Source organism: Xyrauchen texanus, chromosome 4, assembly GCF_025860055.1.
Source record: "Xyrauchen texanus isolate HMW12.3.18 chromosome 4, RBS_HiC_50CHRs, whole genome shotgun sequence".
NCBI lineage: Eukaryota > Metazoa > Chordata > Actinopteri > Cypriniformes > Catostomidae > Xyrauchen > Xyrauchen texanus.
Genome location: NC_068279.1, coordinates 14005904 through 14022933, shown reverse-complemented (window position 1 = coordinate 14022933; position 17030 = coordinate 14005904). Strand labels below are relative to the sequence as shown.

General features: G+C 36.7%; 1 protein-coding gene across 1 annotated transcript in view; it reads right to left on the bottom strand.

The window, feature by feature from the left end:
• LOC127638356 (moesin-like) overlaps positions 1 to 15626 on the bottom strand; it is a 31874-nt gene extending 16248 nt beyond the window's left edge. The window contains exon 1 of the mRNA XM_052119846.1: positions 15264 to 15626. Coding sequence (XP_051975806.1) covers positions 15264 to 15275 — 12 coding nt within the window. The 5' untranslated portion in view covers positions 15276 to 15626. The remainder of the gene's footprint in view (positions 1 to 15263) is intronic.
• Between the last annotated feature and the right edge of the window lie 1404 nt (positions 15627 to 17030).

The window sequence follows — 17030 nt, the reverse complement described above, 5'->3', positions numbered from 1 at the left end:
GTGAGTGTTGGGGTGAGGGATACAAGCAAGTCATTCATTTTCATTAAAAAGAAAAAAAAAGAAAAATAAAATAGTCGTGTCCACTGCAATGAAAAAACTTTACATAAATATCAATAAATATCTAATTATCAAAATTCGTTTAACTTTATCTACTGTAAAAATTAGGCTTCTCTCTTTTTAGTTGAACATATGCGTTTGCTTTGATTCTGAAGTAAACCTCTCCATTATGCATTTGTTTTGGATTTAGCCTCCCACTGGATACTGGAAACCTTTTTGGTGACTATATACTAGTATAAATGCACCCGTTCTGTGTTCATCTTTCTCCATGTTTGTTTATCTCCGTCACTCAATCTAGAAAAACACGAGTGTGTGTGTGTGTCTGTGTGTGTGTGTGTGTGTGTGTGTGTGTGTGTGAGAAAGAGAGATAAATAGATAAATTCAGGCACACACCTCCATGCTCAGCTGTATAGTGAGTGCCCTGCTTTTATCTAGCATCTGTGAGACTGATCAGTGTGAGTGTGCGAAAAAACTAATATTCACACCCAGCCAATTCCTTAAACCATGTTCCTTAAGAAATTAAGCTATTAAATAAACAAAACAAAAAAGTTATAGTGGCATTGCAATGGAATTGCAAAAATAACATTTTACAAAAATTCTGTTTTCAAACCTCACAGAGCATTTTTACATGCACAGCAAAATGCTCATTTATGGTTCAGAATTGGTCCAAGGTGGCTGGTAGATTAAAAAAAATGACCAGCCAGTCAGATTACTTGCAGTCCATTTTTGCAGATTTTACAGATCCACAAGTCAAATAAACAAAACATGCCTATGCATGTTTAAAGGAATGTTCTGGGTCCAATACAAGTTAAGCTCAATCAACAGCATTTGTGGCAAAATGTTGATTACCACAAAAATTTATTTTGACTCGTTCCTCCTTTTCTTTTAAAAAAGCAAAAATCGAGGTTACAATGAGGCACTTACAATGGAATTGAATGGGGGCATTTTGTAAACTTTAAAATACTCACATTTCAAAAGTATAGCCACAAGAAGACATACAACATATGAGTGTAAACATGATTTAAGTGTGATAAAATCACTTACAAACCTTTTCTGTGTAAATTTATAGCCACATTTACATATTTATTGTCCCCATTCCCCATTGTAAGTGCCTCAATGTAACCTTGATTTTTGCTTATTTTTATTTAAAAAATAAAATTAAAAGTACATGTTGTCATATGAACAACCAGTAAGTAACTCACACAAACCAAAAGTACACACAACACAGTAGCAATTCTAGGTTGACTTGGAGTGAGTCAATTAATTCAGTCAGCTCCAATGGATGTATACTTATTTTTTATTCACTTTGTAATTTGTTTGTAAATCAGATTACACTGTTGCTTACTATGTCTTAAAGCTGTAGGTTCAGAAGAACTGGCTCAAAAGACAAAAACATTTTGGAATCAGTTTACTGGTAGTTGTTTATGCCTCGTGCTGTAGATTCAGTAGCAGTGTTACTGTGGCGTTTAATGGTAATACAGGAAAAAACTGTCCGAGTATTTTAATCTGGTTTCCCGTCCGCATCACCCGAATAATACACGTTCAAGAACCGTTAAGGAAACCGAACATTATGAAAAAAATTCGTTTTTTATTATAATGCAACCATTACCAGAAAAGTTGTATGTGTGGTTGTGGGTCAATTTAATTTAATTACATTTTCTCCCCAATTTTGGAATACCCAATTGCCACTACTTACTAGGTGCTCGTGGTGGCGTGGTTACTCACCTCAATCCGGGTGGTGGAGGACAAGTCTCAGTTGCCTCTGCTTCTGAGACCGTCAATCCACGCATTTATCATGTGGCTTGCCGTGCATGACTCCGCAAAGAGACTCACAGAATGTGGAGGCTACTCTCCACGATCCACGCACAACTTACCACGTGCCCCCACTGAGAGCGAAAACCTCTAATCGTGACAACGAGGAGGTTACCCCAGGTGACTCTACCCTCCCTAGCAACCAGACCAATTTGTTTGCTTGGGAGACCTGGCTGGAGTCACTCAGTACACCCTGGATTCGAACTTGTGACTCCAGGGCTGGTAGTCAGCGTCAATACTCGCTGAGCTACCCAGGCCCCTAATTGTGGGTAATTAAAACGTACTCGCACATCCATTGCAAATCCATGAGTGGTCTTTCCTTCATCCCGATGGCATGACCGCTCATGAGCATTGCTTTCATCTTGCATCGAAGATGTTGTGCTAATGGTACGTGTCAACTGGTGTGCAAGAAATCTATAGTAAAAAGAGGACAGATCCGTGGGGTATCTGCTTTGTCTAAGCAATATACTTTCAGAGTAATTAGAATTGTAGCCTTAAAGCAAATTACAGTCACTTATTTCATAGTAAATATGCGCAACCCTCTACTACAATGAGAAGAAATCACTCACATTTGCAACCACATTTTGTGTATTTTAGTTGTGAAGTGTTCAGCAGTGAGATCCTTTCACAGAGTGTTGAGAGTAAAAGTTGTTCTGTGTAATGTGTGTCCGAAGACAAGATGCACACAACCCATTTATCATCGATTATGGTCTCTTTTAATACCTTTCTGTTCTTTACTGTTGTTGACATACGACAAAAAACCATTTAATTCTAATCATGCATCACACAGATGAGGTAAAGCTATTCCAGTCCTCTCTACTTAACATGCATTCATTAAAAGGCACTTTTTAAAGAAATGTCGTTTTTTTGTTAAAGAGACCGTACCGATTTAGCACAAGTTCAACAAATCAATGTAAATACTTGTAAATAGTACAAATTATGCAATTTAACAATAAATATGTAACAAAAATAATATATCAAATATAAATCTTATTTATTGATTGGATACATTTATTTGTTCATCTTTTAAAAGCCAAAATGTGACCAAAATATAAATAGTAAAATATATATTTTCCTAATGTACTATAGTTAAAATTATAACTGAAATAAACCCTTATGAATCTAAATAGAATCGAAAGCTTTTGAATCTAAATCGAATCTGGAAATCTGTATCAATACCCAGCCCTTATACGGAAGGTCAAGCGATGAGTCTGCATACAGATGCGAGGTTGAACAACTGGCTGTCTGGTGCAGTCAAAACAACCTTGAGCTGAACACGCTCAAAACAGTGAAGATTATAGTGGACTTTAAGAGAAATCCCCCTTCACCATCTCTATGTATGTCTGTTTGTACTCTTACCTTGTTTTATATTCTGTGTCTCACTGTAATGTTCTGTGTGCACTTGCTTGTTTCTCCTATCTCCAAAATAAAATTCCTTGTACATTGGAATTAAAGCTCATTCTGATTCAAATACCAAAAATAAGGTTATCAGGGCCTACTTCAATCTTATGATTATATACAATGTTTATGTATATATCTTTATTTATTTCAATATATTTTTAATATGGGGAATAAGTGTCAAATATAGGTACAATATAACAGGCCTTATGATCTTAACAATTACGGCATGTTACGCCAATTACAGACATGAAAATAAGTGTGGATGAGAGCTCAAGCACATCACCAGCCTGCTGTGCATGCATACTATATATTAACTTATTTATCACTGCCTTTTGCTATTCACAAAGCTATCGCATGTCTTGAAGTGGCTTTGAATAAATATAAACGATTAATTTGGACTACATAAATGGTGCTTTTGTGGTTCTATTATGTCATTTTTGGAGTTTGACAGTAACAAACATGACTAACATGTCGGTCTTGTCGGACCAATACCCGGTCTTGTCGAACTTTTCAGGTAATGTTATAACTTATCTACAGGAAAATAGCCAGTGCAAAATTACATTTTCTGGTAAAGGCTATAAGTGTGTAAGCAACACATATATAAATCGCTTATAATTGCTTTAGGTCTTTAAGCTTTGACTGGAGAAAGTCCCAATAATCGTTTGCAAACTGTGCCATAGCATAACTAAATGTCCTGGAAAAACATCCACACACTTCCTCACATATCCTCAAAATCCTTCATATCCTCACTCAGCCTCACTACCTCATCTCCACACAATTCCTCACTAAACCTGAGATGCTTTAATTTATCTTCAGAATCCCCATTCCTTTATATCCACTCCCAGCCTCACGCAAGTTCTCACATGAACTCGTGAGTCACTGTGAACAAGATTCTCTCAAAGCGCTTTCAAGATTTTCACTGATTTCAATTTCAGGTTATTGCTCACCAAAACCTGTCGTGCCCCTTCAGAAGGCTTGAAATATAATGCATAGGCTATTTTTATGATATATTTGGGTCTTTTTATAAGCTTTAAAGTGAGGCACTATAAACTGAAATTGTATCAAAAATATGGGCCGTGATATTCATTAAAACATCTCCTTTTGTGTTCTACGGAAGAAAGAAAGTTATACGGATTTGGAACATTAGGAGAAGTAAATAACAGGATTTTAATTTCTAGGTGTTCCTTTAAGGCAAGTCACTTCACTCAGTGGACATCTTGGCAATACCAAAGTCCTCCTAAGAATTAGCCATCTTTGGCCATCTCCCAGGCAGGCTGGGCAGCTAATTTCAATGTAAACAAGTGGCATAAAGGTACAGTTCCTCTACTTGTGTGGGGAAAGACTGAAATCTCCAAAATGGTTGGTCAACTGAAATCTCCAAAATGGTTAGTCAAGATTACGATCAAAGAACATTTAAAATCAGCAGTAAAATCTGACAACAATAGTATCATAAATTGTATCAAAATCACCCTCAGATCATGTTAAAAAACTATATTTTTCAGGCTGATTCAGCTAATGCGCATTCTGCAGTTGACTGGCAGGCGATGTCTGGACATAAAAGGTGATAGGCTCTTTTATCTGAAAGGTGGGACTTCCTTTTCTTCATCCGTTGGCCGTTCCAATTTCTCCTATTTATTTTAATAGCAGTGGCCTGTCTCTGCTAAACTGTCTCTGGCAATACTCTTAGCAATTATATCAGTCATGTCCCATGTGGACAATACAAGTATAGCTCATAACTATTTAAGTGGGGAAAGACCGAAATCTCCTTCTCCTCCAACTGTTACACACCACCTCATATCCAGAAAGGCACACACTAGTGACATACAGTACATACACATTAATTTGGTGTATCATCAAAATGAGGGATATTGTTAGTGACATCAATTTTTAGGTATTTAGCAGATAAAGTGATGTTCAGATTGTGAAATGAGAGCAGAGAATAGTTGAAATTGCAGGATTGTGAAATAGTGTGTATGAAACCCAGGCATTTCATACATGTCTTGAGTTTTTGGAACGTGTGTGTTCACCAGTGATCTCACTCTGTCAATGACATTAGTATGACATGATTCATTTGGTTTTAGCTTTGCTATGTGTGTGCGCATGTGTGTTCCTAGTTCTGCGGTTTCACATGCTTACATCAGCCATTAGGAACAGAAAGAGAACAAGCAGGACATTCTCAAGGACTGAACCGATATTCCACTCTGCTCTCAGTCTGGGAGAGATAATTTCATGTACTCAAACTCCTGTAATCATATCCTCTCTCAGAAATGGCAGGTTTTTTTGTTTGTGAAAGTGTGGAATTGTATTGGTAGGTTAATTGACTCTCTCAATCCTAAAGTGGCTTCAAAGGGTAAAAATAGTTAATGGCTTCATGAAACAGGAACTAAGTATGAGCAGTTCTGCCTGGTCAGGGTGTGCATGTGATGGGTGTGGTCTTCCCAGAGTTCCTCTACATCTATTCTTAGAACATTCACCATGCCTTTTCTCAGACACACTCACCCAGAACAATGACACTATATGGCTGGGTGATAGGATGATGTAATCAGATATCGACAATGTCTTACAAAGATCCCGATTGTGAACAGATGAGGAAAATATTGGGAAATGGCAAAACCATTGATCTGGGAACACACCAAATATATTAAACAGTGGCCAGGGTGTGAAACTAGCACCCACCACCCGCCAAATGCAACAAGGCTGAATCCAAGAAGTTCCTCGTCCAAATGCATGCATTTCATGAGCAGATAATTTTACCCACAACATGCGGGCGACGTCTCGGAGTGACTCATGACAAGAAATGCTGTTAGTCACAAAGACACATGCTTGAAGAAACACACTTTATTATATTTTTAAGAACAGACAAAAGAAAATCAGTCATCAGCTCTTGTCTGATACAATGTTTGTCCAGAGGCATGCAGCACTAGCCTGTCATGTGGAACATATGCATGTAAAGAGTTTTCACTCTTTTCTCTGTTTCGTTAGTCTGAAAACTGTTTGCAAGAATAATGTAGTCTATAAGAATGCTGAAAATTACTCAAATCATCTCAGAAGGTGCTTTGAGTTTAGTTCGCTTTATTTCCACGTGTTGGCATGCATTGTGAAATCAACTCTGCAGGTTCAGTAATATATATCTTTGTATTAAAGAAACAAAGATGAAAGTGATTAAATCATAAAGTTTTTTGTGTTTCAATAAATGAATTGCATTAGCAAAAAAATTCTCTAACCCTCGGCAGTAGGGTTGACGATGTAATCGGATATCCTGATGTTTTTTAAATTGATTATCGATAAAATCTTTTAAATATCACCTAAATAACACTCAGAAATGTACACAATTACACACAGAACCCATAAAGAATAGCTCTAAACATGGCATTTACACTTATTTTCATCAGAGGTTTTCTTTCTAAAGCAACTTTCAATAAAGTGCATATATTAGCTCTGTTCCAAAACATACCGAGCTGCCTAACAAGACAGTTCCAAAAGTTAGGCAGCAAGATTATGCTACCTTCTAAGATGACGTATTTTGGCCAAATACTAATCTAACATTCCATATATCCTCTGGCGAAAAGACAATGCCCGAATGCATTATGATGCACTCAGTAGAAAACATCATCCAAGTTGGCGGACGAGTCGAGAAAAATATATGAATAAAAATGGTTTAATTTAATTTAATTTTATTTAAAAAAAAAGACTATTGGCTACCCAATATTTATGCACTGTATTCCTTTTTTATGCTTATTAAAGGATCATGTTGTTAGCTTTAGTAACATGTGTACATCAAACTCTATTTGAATAAATTGTGAATGTCCCCTGTGGCCTCACGTGTGCTATTTTTAGGTATGGGAACTGAAAGGAATTTACTGATTCCGATTCAGATTCTCTTAATGGTTTAATACTTTTGAAGAAGAATTATTTGGAAACAAGATACACAATTTTTATTATCAGTAAAACCAGTCAATAACTGCACTGCCACTGAAGTCTGACAAGCCTTAAATACAACATTACAGAACACAATCAGTTCTTCATTCATTTCGAGTCATAACTGCGTGTAATTCAGTAACAGTTCAGACTGATCTAAAAGTGTTGTTAAATTACTAAAAATAGCCAGAGTCATTTGTTCTGGAACTGCGCTACGCTGGTCACGCAGTATGTTTTTGATTCACTAAAAAGTACTGCCTCATACAAGCTACTTGTTCAGAAATAGGACTGCCCTGTTGGCACAGTGTGCTACAGGTTGTAAATTCAGTATGGGTGAGCGCTTCCGCTGAATTGCACTGTAGGAAACACAGAGTGTGTTTACATGCACGTTCTTATGCAGATAATGCTTAATAAACTGCCAACTTGTGTTGTAATTAAAGCATTAAACGGCATTCCTTTATTGGTGTAAGGTCATAAACAGTGTAAGAAAACAAAACAATCGGCACGGGTATATTTTTTCCCCCATTACGCCGACTTCACGTTGCATATTAACACCTTAAACAGCATTTTTACTGGCTTATCCAATGTGCGCACTTCTTCGTATAATGATGTCGAAAATGGAGGAGAATAACGTGATTATTTCAAATGTAAACTCGGATTAATTATTTTCAGATTTTTATAAAAGCTGATTTTTGGGAGAGGCCAGTCTATTGGTGTTCATGTAAATGGGCTCACTGTCATTGTATTTTAGTATGGTGTTCCATCCATATCGGTGGAAAATATAATGTCCTAGAACCGTAACGGAACAAAGTCATGAAAATCATATGGTTCCAGTATTCTTTTCTTTTTTTTAAAGGAACCAGTTCTGAACAACCATCGGTTCCCAAACATTGCTATCTGTGTGACACGCAAAATTGCAGCCTATATGTAGAGCACTCCAAATCAGTCACTTATATGAGCCTATATATCTCACACTCCTACAGACAAAACACTTTACCTTGAAACAAGCATACAAACCACAAACTACTCTACAAAACAAGCAAATTAGAGAAAATATTTCAATTGGCATAATCTATCTTTTTAAACCCCAATATAGTGTAGACAAAACACACCAACCACAATTTTTTTTTTTATCTCATTCACGTGTGCATACACAGCACATGCTTGAGTCTGTGTCTGTAGGCCTGAAAAAGGCCTCAAACTGGAACAAAATGGCTGCCATCTCTTGTGGCCAGATGAGGAGAGATAAAAGCCTGCAACTGCTGTATATCTCTATTTATTTAAATGTTACCCACATCTATCCACTCTCAGCCAGCCTCTCTCCATTTCGATATATCTCGCACTCCTATAAATGCTCTCTTCTGCCTTTGGTTGTCTGATTAAAGATAATGACACTACATACCCTAAACATTATTGTGACTGCAGAATCTGACTGCAGTCATGGCTAATCCTCCTTATACAGAACTGACCTTCAGAAGACTAAGTTACTTGCTGTCCATGGCTGAAATGGAAAAGTGATCAATTAAGACATCAAATTCTTGTCTTTTATCTCTCACTGCAGTTAAAGGGATGGTTGACCCAAAACATTTAAATTTACTTATCCTCATGCCATCCCAGATGTCTATGACTTACTTATGCTGAACAAAAATGAAGATTTTTGAAGAATAACTCCGCTCTGTTGGTCCTCACAATGTAAGTGAATGGTGACCAAAACTTTGTAGCTCTAAAAAGCACACAAAGGCACCATAAAATTAATCCAAAGACTTAAAATGAATACCTTTCGAAGTGATATGACAGGTATGGGTGAGAAATGAATCAATGTTTAAGCCTTTTTTCATATAAATTCTCATCCCTGCCCAGTAGGTGGCGATATGCACGAGAAATGTGAACAACCAAAACAAAAGAAGAATGTGAAAGTAAAGATTAATTGTAAAAAAAGGACTTAAATATTGATCTGTTTCTCACATACATCATATTGCTTCTGACGATGTGGATTTAACCACTGGAGTCTTATGCATTACTTTTGTGCTGCCTTTATTTGCTTTTGGAGCTTCAAAATTTGGGCACCCATTCACTTGCATAGTGAAGACCAACAGAGCCGAGATATTCTTCAAAAAATCTTTGTGTTCAGCAGAAGAAAGAAAGACATATGCATCTGGGATAACATGAGGGTGAGTAAATGATGAGATTTTTCATTTTTGTATAAACTATCCATTTAATGATTGGTTGTGACTTGTAGGGATGGTGGGGTGCACAGTAGGGAAGAAACTAAACCATATGTAAACCATAATGCAAACATTAAACCTTTTATAAACAACATACGTTTAACACAAGATCTTTCAAATCCAGAGTATGCCTCAAATTATGATACAGACAAAAAATATGGCATAAACAACATATGCAGATAGCAGTAGCAAAGAAAATGGAATTTTAATGCATCACTTGATCAACGTCCTGTTCCTTCAAAGTTATCTTAAATACTCCCATATTTACAGACAGATTGCAAGGTATTCACATTAACATCATATTAGGAACTTTAAATGGAGGTTTACTTTACTGTTCAAAACCAAATTTACTTCAAATAACCACTCTTATTCACACTATATCTGTATGTCTTTACAAACACAAAATTAGACTCACAGTTTGAGATTTGATGTGGAGTGGAGTTCTGAGCAGCAGTTTTCCTCTATCGAAATGTGAAATGTTCAAAAACAAGAACTTTCCCCTCAAACCCCCCTGGAGTTTTACCTTATTAAAGCATTAAGCTCTCTATTTCTCTCATGTGTATCACAGTTAATCCATCAACCTTACACATACCAAAGACCTCCAACATTTAAGAATTACAAATTATTTGGTCATCTAGAACCAGTTCAAACATTGATAATGTCAAGCATCACATTTATGTGTGGTTCTAATGAGTTTGGAGAAATTAAGGTCTGGAAAATTTTAAAAAGTCCTTTTTAATATGTACTTCTGTCATTCCTGTACTTCTGTCAACAGAATTTATCTTAAAAAATAAGTAAGAGAACATAGGATGGAAAAGAGGACATGACCAAGTTCATTTAAATGCTAAATGTTTTCTAGCGTAAAGCAACGTGATCACAAAGGAAGTTGGCATGATATTTCCGAGAGTTCCAGAACTCTAAAGAATCGGACACATTATGCCAACTCTCCAACAAGCGGCATCTACTAACAGACATTTTTGCACCAGCTCCAGCATGTGTACATTACCCTGTGGTGCAAGCGCATTGCATGAACAGCGTGAGAGTCCCAGGTTTGAATCCTGCATTGAAACCAGGAAGTAATCTGGTTTGCATAATCACTGATGAGCGTGATTCGGAGGTTGCATTTTCCTCACTAATATTAACATTTTACTCCACCAATGGTTAGGTTTAGTTCTGGGGTTTGGGCTGGGGTGTACAGTTTATAAAATATGTATTCTTCTTCACTGCAGTACACCTGTATAGCTGAAAACAACTCACTTCACAACCCGGAAAATGGAGCTCACACGCACCTATGCGCACTACAACATTTACCGCTTTGGCCACCGGGGGCATTGTTTTGCATTTCGGTTAGCACAGACCGATTTTAGTTAAAGAAGTCAACCTACTGTTTCCAATTTCACTGTGAGATCAGCATGCTTAAAGTAGCCTAAAAATGTACTTCAGGTAACATCTCAATTAACTGGTTTTATTCAAGCATGTCAAAAAAGTAAGGTTTAATACAACAGAGTTGACCAGACCGAAATACCAACTAGTCCTTCTTAAGGGTCAGATTAAGCAAAAATAGCTTAAAGTAATAACTGAACATTTTCACCTTTTATAGTGCCATCAAATATAAAGATACTTCTGTGATTCTATAAACCGAAAGGCTTTAAATTTAGGCAAACTACAAACTTTTCAAATTGTTACTCAAAGTTTACAGTGTTAATGTGACTTTTATATGTCGCTCATTTTCTCGCTTGCTCAAAATCATTGACCTGATCTTACAGAAGTCACGTAACGCCCAATCACCAAATACACGAAGAGGAACTGATGACTGCGGATAAATGAACGTGTGCAAGTGTATTTGACAAGAGGGAGAGTTTGAAATCGAAGAGTGTGCTGCCTCTCAAGAGCCCATTTTATTACATTAGCTGTGATACACAGCTGCATTCTGAGCAGCAGAAATCTGCAGCGGAAAAGGGGCCCATGCTCAAGTCACAAAGCTGTGTGTGTGAGAGAGTGCACGCCGCAGTTCTCTGAAACTCCAAATAAGGTACTGAGCGGCAGCGTCAAGCCTAGCTGGCCCTGAACAGGAAACACTCAAAAAGGGAGGGATGTAAGCGCAGTGTAAGCACAGAAACCTTGAGTCATTATCGGAAAGAGACTCTTGGACTTGAGATTACAATAACGGCCCCAAAAAGGTTCTGACCCATTTTACAGTCCCATACGATTCCACATGCACAACCAAGGAACCACTACTTACCATGTCCCTGATGAAAGGAGAACTGCAGAGGCCTAAGTGGACTTGGCGAAAAAAAGTATACACTAGTGTCTTAACTATTGACACTCTTCATATTTAAATCTAAATGTAACTAATCTGGATTTATAGCCCAAACAATTGACATTATATCATTCATACTAACATCTATGTCCACACTCAATCTGCCCTGGAGCTGAGCTTCCCTTACTCATTCAGCAACATGACAGACTACACACTGTCATCGTAAAACCATCCTGTAATATACTGTAAAGCATCTGAGTCTATCATACAAAACCTATAAGCTAATATGAGCTATGTTGTGGGGCCCAATCTAACACCTCACCCGGGCTTTAAATGGAAGTTTAACCATCTATCACCACTTTAATGAACATCTCTTCAAATTGCAGATACTAAGTCGTGATATTGACAGCACAGCTGATGTTAAACCTGCTCTGAATCTGTTGACGTGTTTCAGTGCCTCTATAAACAAATATTTTAAAATAACTTTCATCAATAAAATAAACAAACATTATTACAGCATCAAATGCCTCTAAGGCCATAGTGCATTCATACAGTAAGAAATGTCATCAACTTTTATTCAGAACACACACATATATATACACACACACACTATTGGTGCCAGACGGGCTGGTTTGAGTATTTCTGAGACCGCTGATCTCACACACTAAATTTTCACACACTAGAATTTATTCTGAATGGTGCCAAAAACAAAAAAACATCCAGTGGGAGGCAGTTCTGCAGATGGAAATGCCTTGTTGATGTTGAGGTCAACAGAGAATTGCCAGACTGGTTCGAACTGAAAAGGTCTACGGTAACTCAGAAAACCGCTCTGTACAATTGTGGTAAGAAGAATAGCATTTCAGAATAGTATTTTGAGATGAGGGTTGGTGCTGTTTTGGTGGCATGAGGTGGACCTACACAATATTAGGCAGGTGGTTTTAATGTCATGGCTCAACAGTATATATATTAGTTTTATACACACTACCGGTCAAAAGTTTTGAAACACTTATTCTTTATTATATTTTTTTTTCTTCACATTTTAGAATAATAGTTAAGTCATCAAAACAATGGAATAACATACAAGAACCTATGGGAATTATGATGCGACTAAACAAAATTCTAAATAATTAAAAACTTTGAAACTGTATATTTTAGCATCTTCAAAGTAGTCACACTTTGCCTAGAATTTAGAGAAGTACTCTTTACATTTTCAAAGCCAACTTCTTGAGGTATCACACTGGGATGCTTTTTAAACCGTATTGAAGGAGTTCCCATCTATGTTGGGCACTTATTGGCTGCTTTTCTTAATTATTTGGTCCAAGCCAAAAAAACGTTTTTATAAAATTTTTGATTTGTAATGAAATAAATTAATATGGTGGCACAGGTATATTTTTGTCTACTAAACTAATTACAATAATTTAAGCATACGCCTTCAGATGAAATGATTTGAATGAGAAACATTTGATTAAAAACTTTAGAACGGTAGTGTATATATAAAATGTTACATTTATTTTATATTGTGAGCCTTATATAATTTTACTTATTTCACTTATTAATGAAGATTATTGATGCTTGTGCTTACTTCATAGTTAAATGGTTTAAACTTTGTAAGATAATGTGTAAGTTAACACAAATAACCCAGAAGCTCTTAAGAATCTTAAAATACTGTTTCAACTTTTCACCCCGTCTGTATACTGTAAGAAGAATAGTATTGAAGGCAATTTTTGGAGTAAATGTCCCGGTAACACTTTACAATAAGTTTCCATTTGTTAACATTATTTAACTACATTAGTTGAATGAACAATACTTTTACAGTATGTACTAATCTTGGTTAATGTTAATTTCAACATATACTAGCCTAATACATTGTTAAAATAAATAAATAAATATATATATATATATATATATATATATATATATATATATATATATATATATATATATATAAACATTAGTTAAAGCACTGTAAACTAACATTACAAACAGTGCAAAATTTTAATTTTATTAACTAACATTAACAAAGATTTTGAAATGCTGTAAAAATATATATATATATATATATATATATATATATATATATATATATAGTCTCTCTCATTGTTAATCTAAACTCATTGTTAGTTAATGATACATAATGCAATTAACATGTTAACAAATGGAACCTTATTGCAAAGTGTTACCAATCTCCCTTACAAAAAGTAGGCTACTTGTGTAGGATTACCACATTCATGTTTAATGGTATTTACATGGTAATCTAAGGTACTTCAAAATATACAATGTTACTTGACAAAAGACCATTAGATTGCCATGGGACATGTCCAAAAGCATAGCAACACTATGGTATCTGGTCCCCCAAAAAATCATGCTACTTTCTTTTAGGCCTTGGTCTTTGAAATACTGATTATGATATATAACTTTTGTAATAAGCAGGGTCATAGCAACGAATTCTGGGCCCCCTGACTCATATGTTAATCTTGGGCCCCTTACCTTTTAAACAATGCAGTTTAAAATGTGTTGTGGCCCTGGATTTGTGGGACCCTATAATCTTAACCACATTTCAACCCACTAACTAGGCCCCTGGTAATAGGCCTACTAGTGTGTTGATATTTTGTGAATATCTTCAGTATAACAATACAATTAAAGAGCTACATTTGATACTTTAGGAGGACAGGACGTGAACGTCCATCATATTGTCTGTTTGTGATTTTACATTTAGGCTTATCTATACCCAAATGATTCATTAATTGAAAACATCGCACGATGTAACGAAAAAAAGGGGGTTGGGGGGACTAGAGCCAAAAACAGCGCATTTAGGTTGGTCTCTGCGCTATTTGGGTAAGCACCACGCCTTGGCATGGAAAATTGTCTAAGATTGCGCCATGATCACGTCCGGTCCTCCCATAGTGACAGACAAACCCTAGACGCCGGACCAGCCACATCATAGTTTCCATTTCCGAATCCCCTTATCAAACATATCGAAACCGCGCTATTTCCCTGCAGGATAGAGGCGCTAAAATAAACTGGACGCGGTCTATTCACGGCACTTTGATGGAAAGCCAATCAGATTTGTGGAGGTTGGTGGTGGGGGGATGTTACAGGTTGTCACCGAGTAACGGTTCAGCCCCTATACATACAACACAAAATGCGACTGGCAAACAGATCAGCAGTGGGTGCAACGCATATTGCTGTCTTTACAGATAAAAATAACACGTTGCGTTTTATGTCTAGGTGACGATTACTTTTAAAATGAAAAAATAAAAAATCATAATTATTGGAGAAATCATCGCTTTCATTTGCAACGCAACGTGTATTATTGTTCAGCGAGATCACTGGCCAAATAATGTATTCTTGCCATAAATAGTGCATTGCGTACGGCCTACTGCTCACCCGGGGGAACTGGTTGGCAATAAACTGCCAACTGCTTTACAGCAAATGAAAGACCATCCTCGCCCCTTTCGAGCGCCTACGCGTCGCTACTGTCTCCTATTTCACCCAAAAATGCAGCTTTTGAAAGCATTGTTAAATCTGGTCTCCCTTTGTTTGCTACAACACAGACAAATGAAAGGGTTCCGTCTCTCACGGGTACTCACCGTTTTCGGCATTTTGACAGTATTTGATCTCTTCTCTTCACGGGTGTCACAAAATAAGCTGATACAATGAAATCAACAAAGAGCCAAACTTTTTCCCATCGGCTGAACTCAGCGCGCAAAAGCGAACTACCGTTACCGCCCGTATGGAAATGCTTCTCCTTCAATCTCTCCCAGATCCAGAACGCAGAGCTCCACTTCTGTCTGCGTGTTTGTCGCTCAAAGAAGTGGTGGTGGTCACAGAGTCGATTTCCTGCTAACGGAACTGAGTTTTGAAAACCACACCCAGCCCAGCGATGGAGGCACACCAAAACGCGTTTGACTAAACTCCGCCCGAATTCGCACAGGCGCCGTTATTTGCTGCTTTGTGTCCCAAAGGCCGAGGCTCGAACGCGCGCGCTCTGAGAATGCGAGGAGGGGGTATCCCACACAATTCCAGCAGTGACGTCGTTTTGCCCAGAATTTCCAGGCTTTTTTTTTTAGATTCCTCCCCTCAAATGGCAGAGTTTGGTACGGGAAATAGTTGAGGCGAGACGTTATTTGGACAGAAAATACATAGAGGGTAATTTGTTCAAAACGATTGTGGATGTCTCTAAGCTAAATTCTGGAGAATAAAAACGATTTAAAAATATTTTACAAATGTTCATCACAGAAGAAGACTGAACACATGCCACTATCTCGCTTGCAGTGGTTCAAGATTGCAAACTCTCCCGATAAACACAGTGGACATTTTTAGAAGCTATTCAAAATTAGCACATAGCCTATAAACATGCTGAAATTGAAAACATTGTTCATAGGCCTATAGGCTACTGTGCAAAAGTAGGCACATGTGAAAAATTTTGCATAGTGATTAGTGTCTTCAAAAATAATGCCATAAATAGTTTTCATCAATCAATCAACGTCATACAAAGTCCAGAAAACACAAGAAAAACTAAATCAGTATTTAGTGTGACAACCCTTGCCTTCAAAACAGAACCAATTCTCCTAGGTAGGCCTACACCTGGACACAGCTTTTCTTGGTTGTTGGCAGATAGGATGTTCCTATCCTATGAATGTTGAAATCTAAAATTGATATTTCCTTTTTTTACATTAATAGCAGAATAAATAAAATAACCTTTTAACCTTTCAGATGTTTTTGTGAAAAATATAATGCGCCAAAGACTTTTTCACAGTACTGCATTTGTAAGAACATGGGAAAGTAAGGCATATGTGTAAAATAATTATGCCCATAATTGGGAGGAATAATTTAGCTAATGGCTAATTATACTTGGGAAATACTTAAACTGGTGTGATGAAAGAGTTAGCTCTGATATGCTTTGGCTTACTTTTGAAGTGATTGCACTTTGGTTATACTGTAAATATCCTTTATTGACCTTAAAATGCTATTAGTGGCAAAGTGGAATGGAGCTGATTATATATCTACACCAATGAGGAGCTGTCAAAATGCCTAGGAATATCTATAGCCTATATACATATTATATTAAGACAGGCAGGATAGATAGATAGATAGATAGATAGATAGATAGATAGATAGATAGATAGATAGATAGATAGATAGATAGATAGATAGATAGATAGATAGATAGATAGATAGATAGATAGATCAGAAGTAGTGGTCAAAGTAGTGTTTAGTTCGTGCAAGAATAGGCGTTTTGAAGGAATCTTTGAAGTAAATGAATAATTTTTGTACACTTCCATTGTTTCTGTTGTCTTTTTAATGAATCCGCTGAATCGATGATTTGAAGACTCAGTCATTACATATAAAAGATG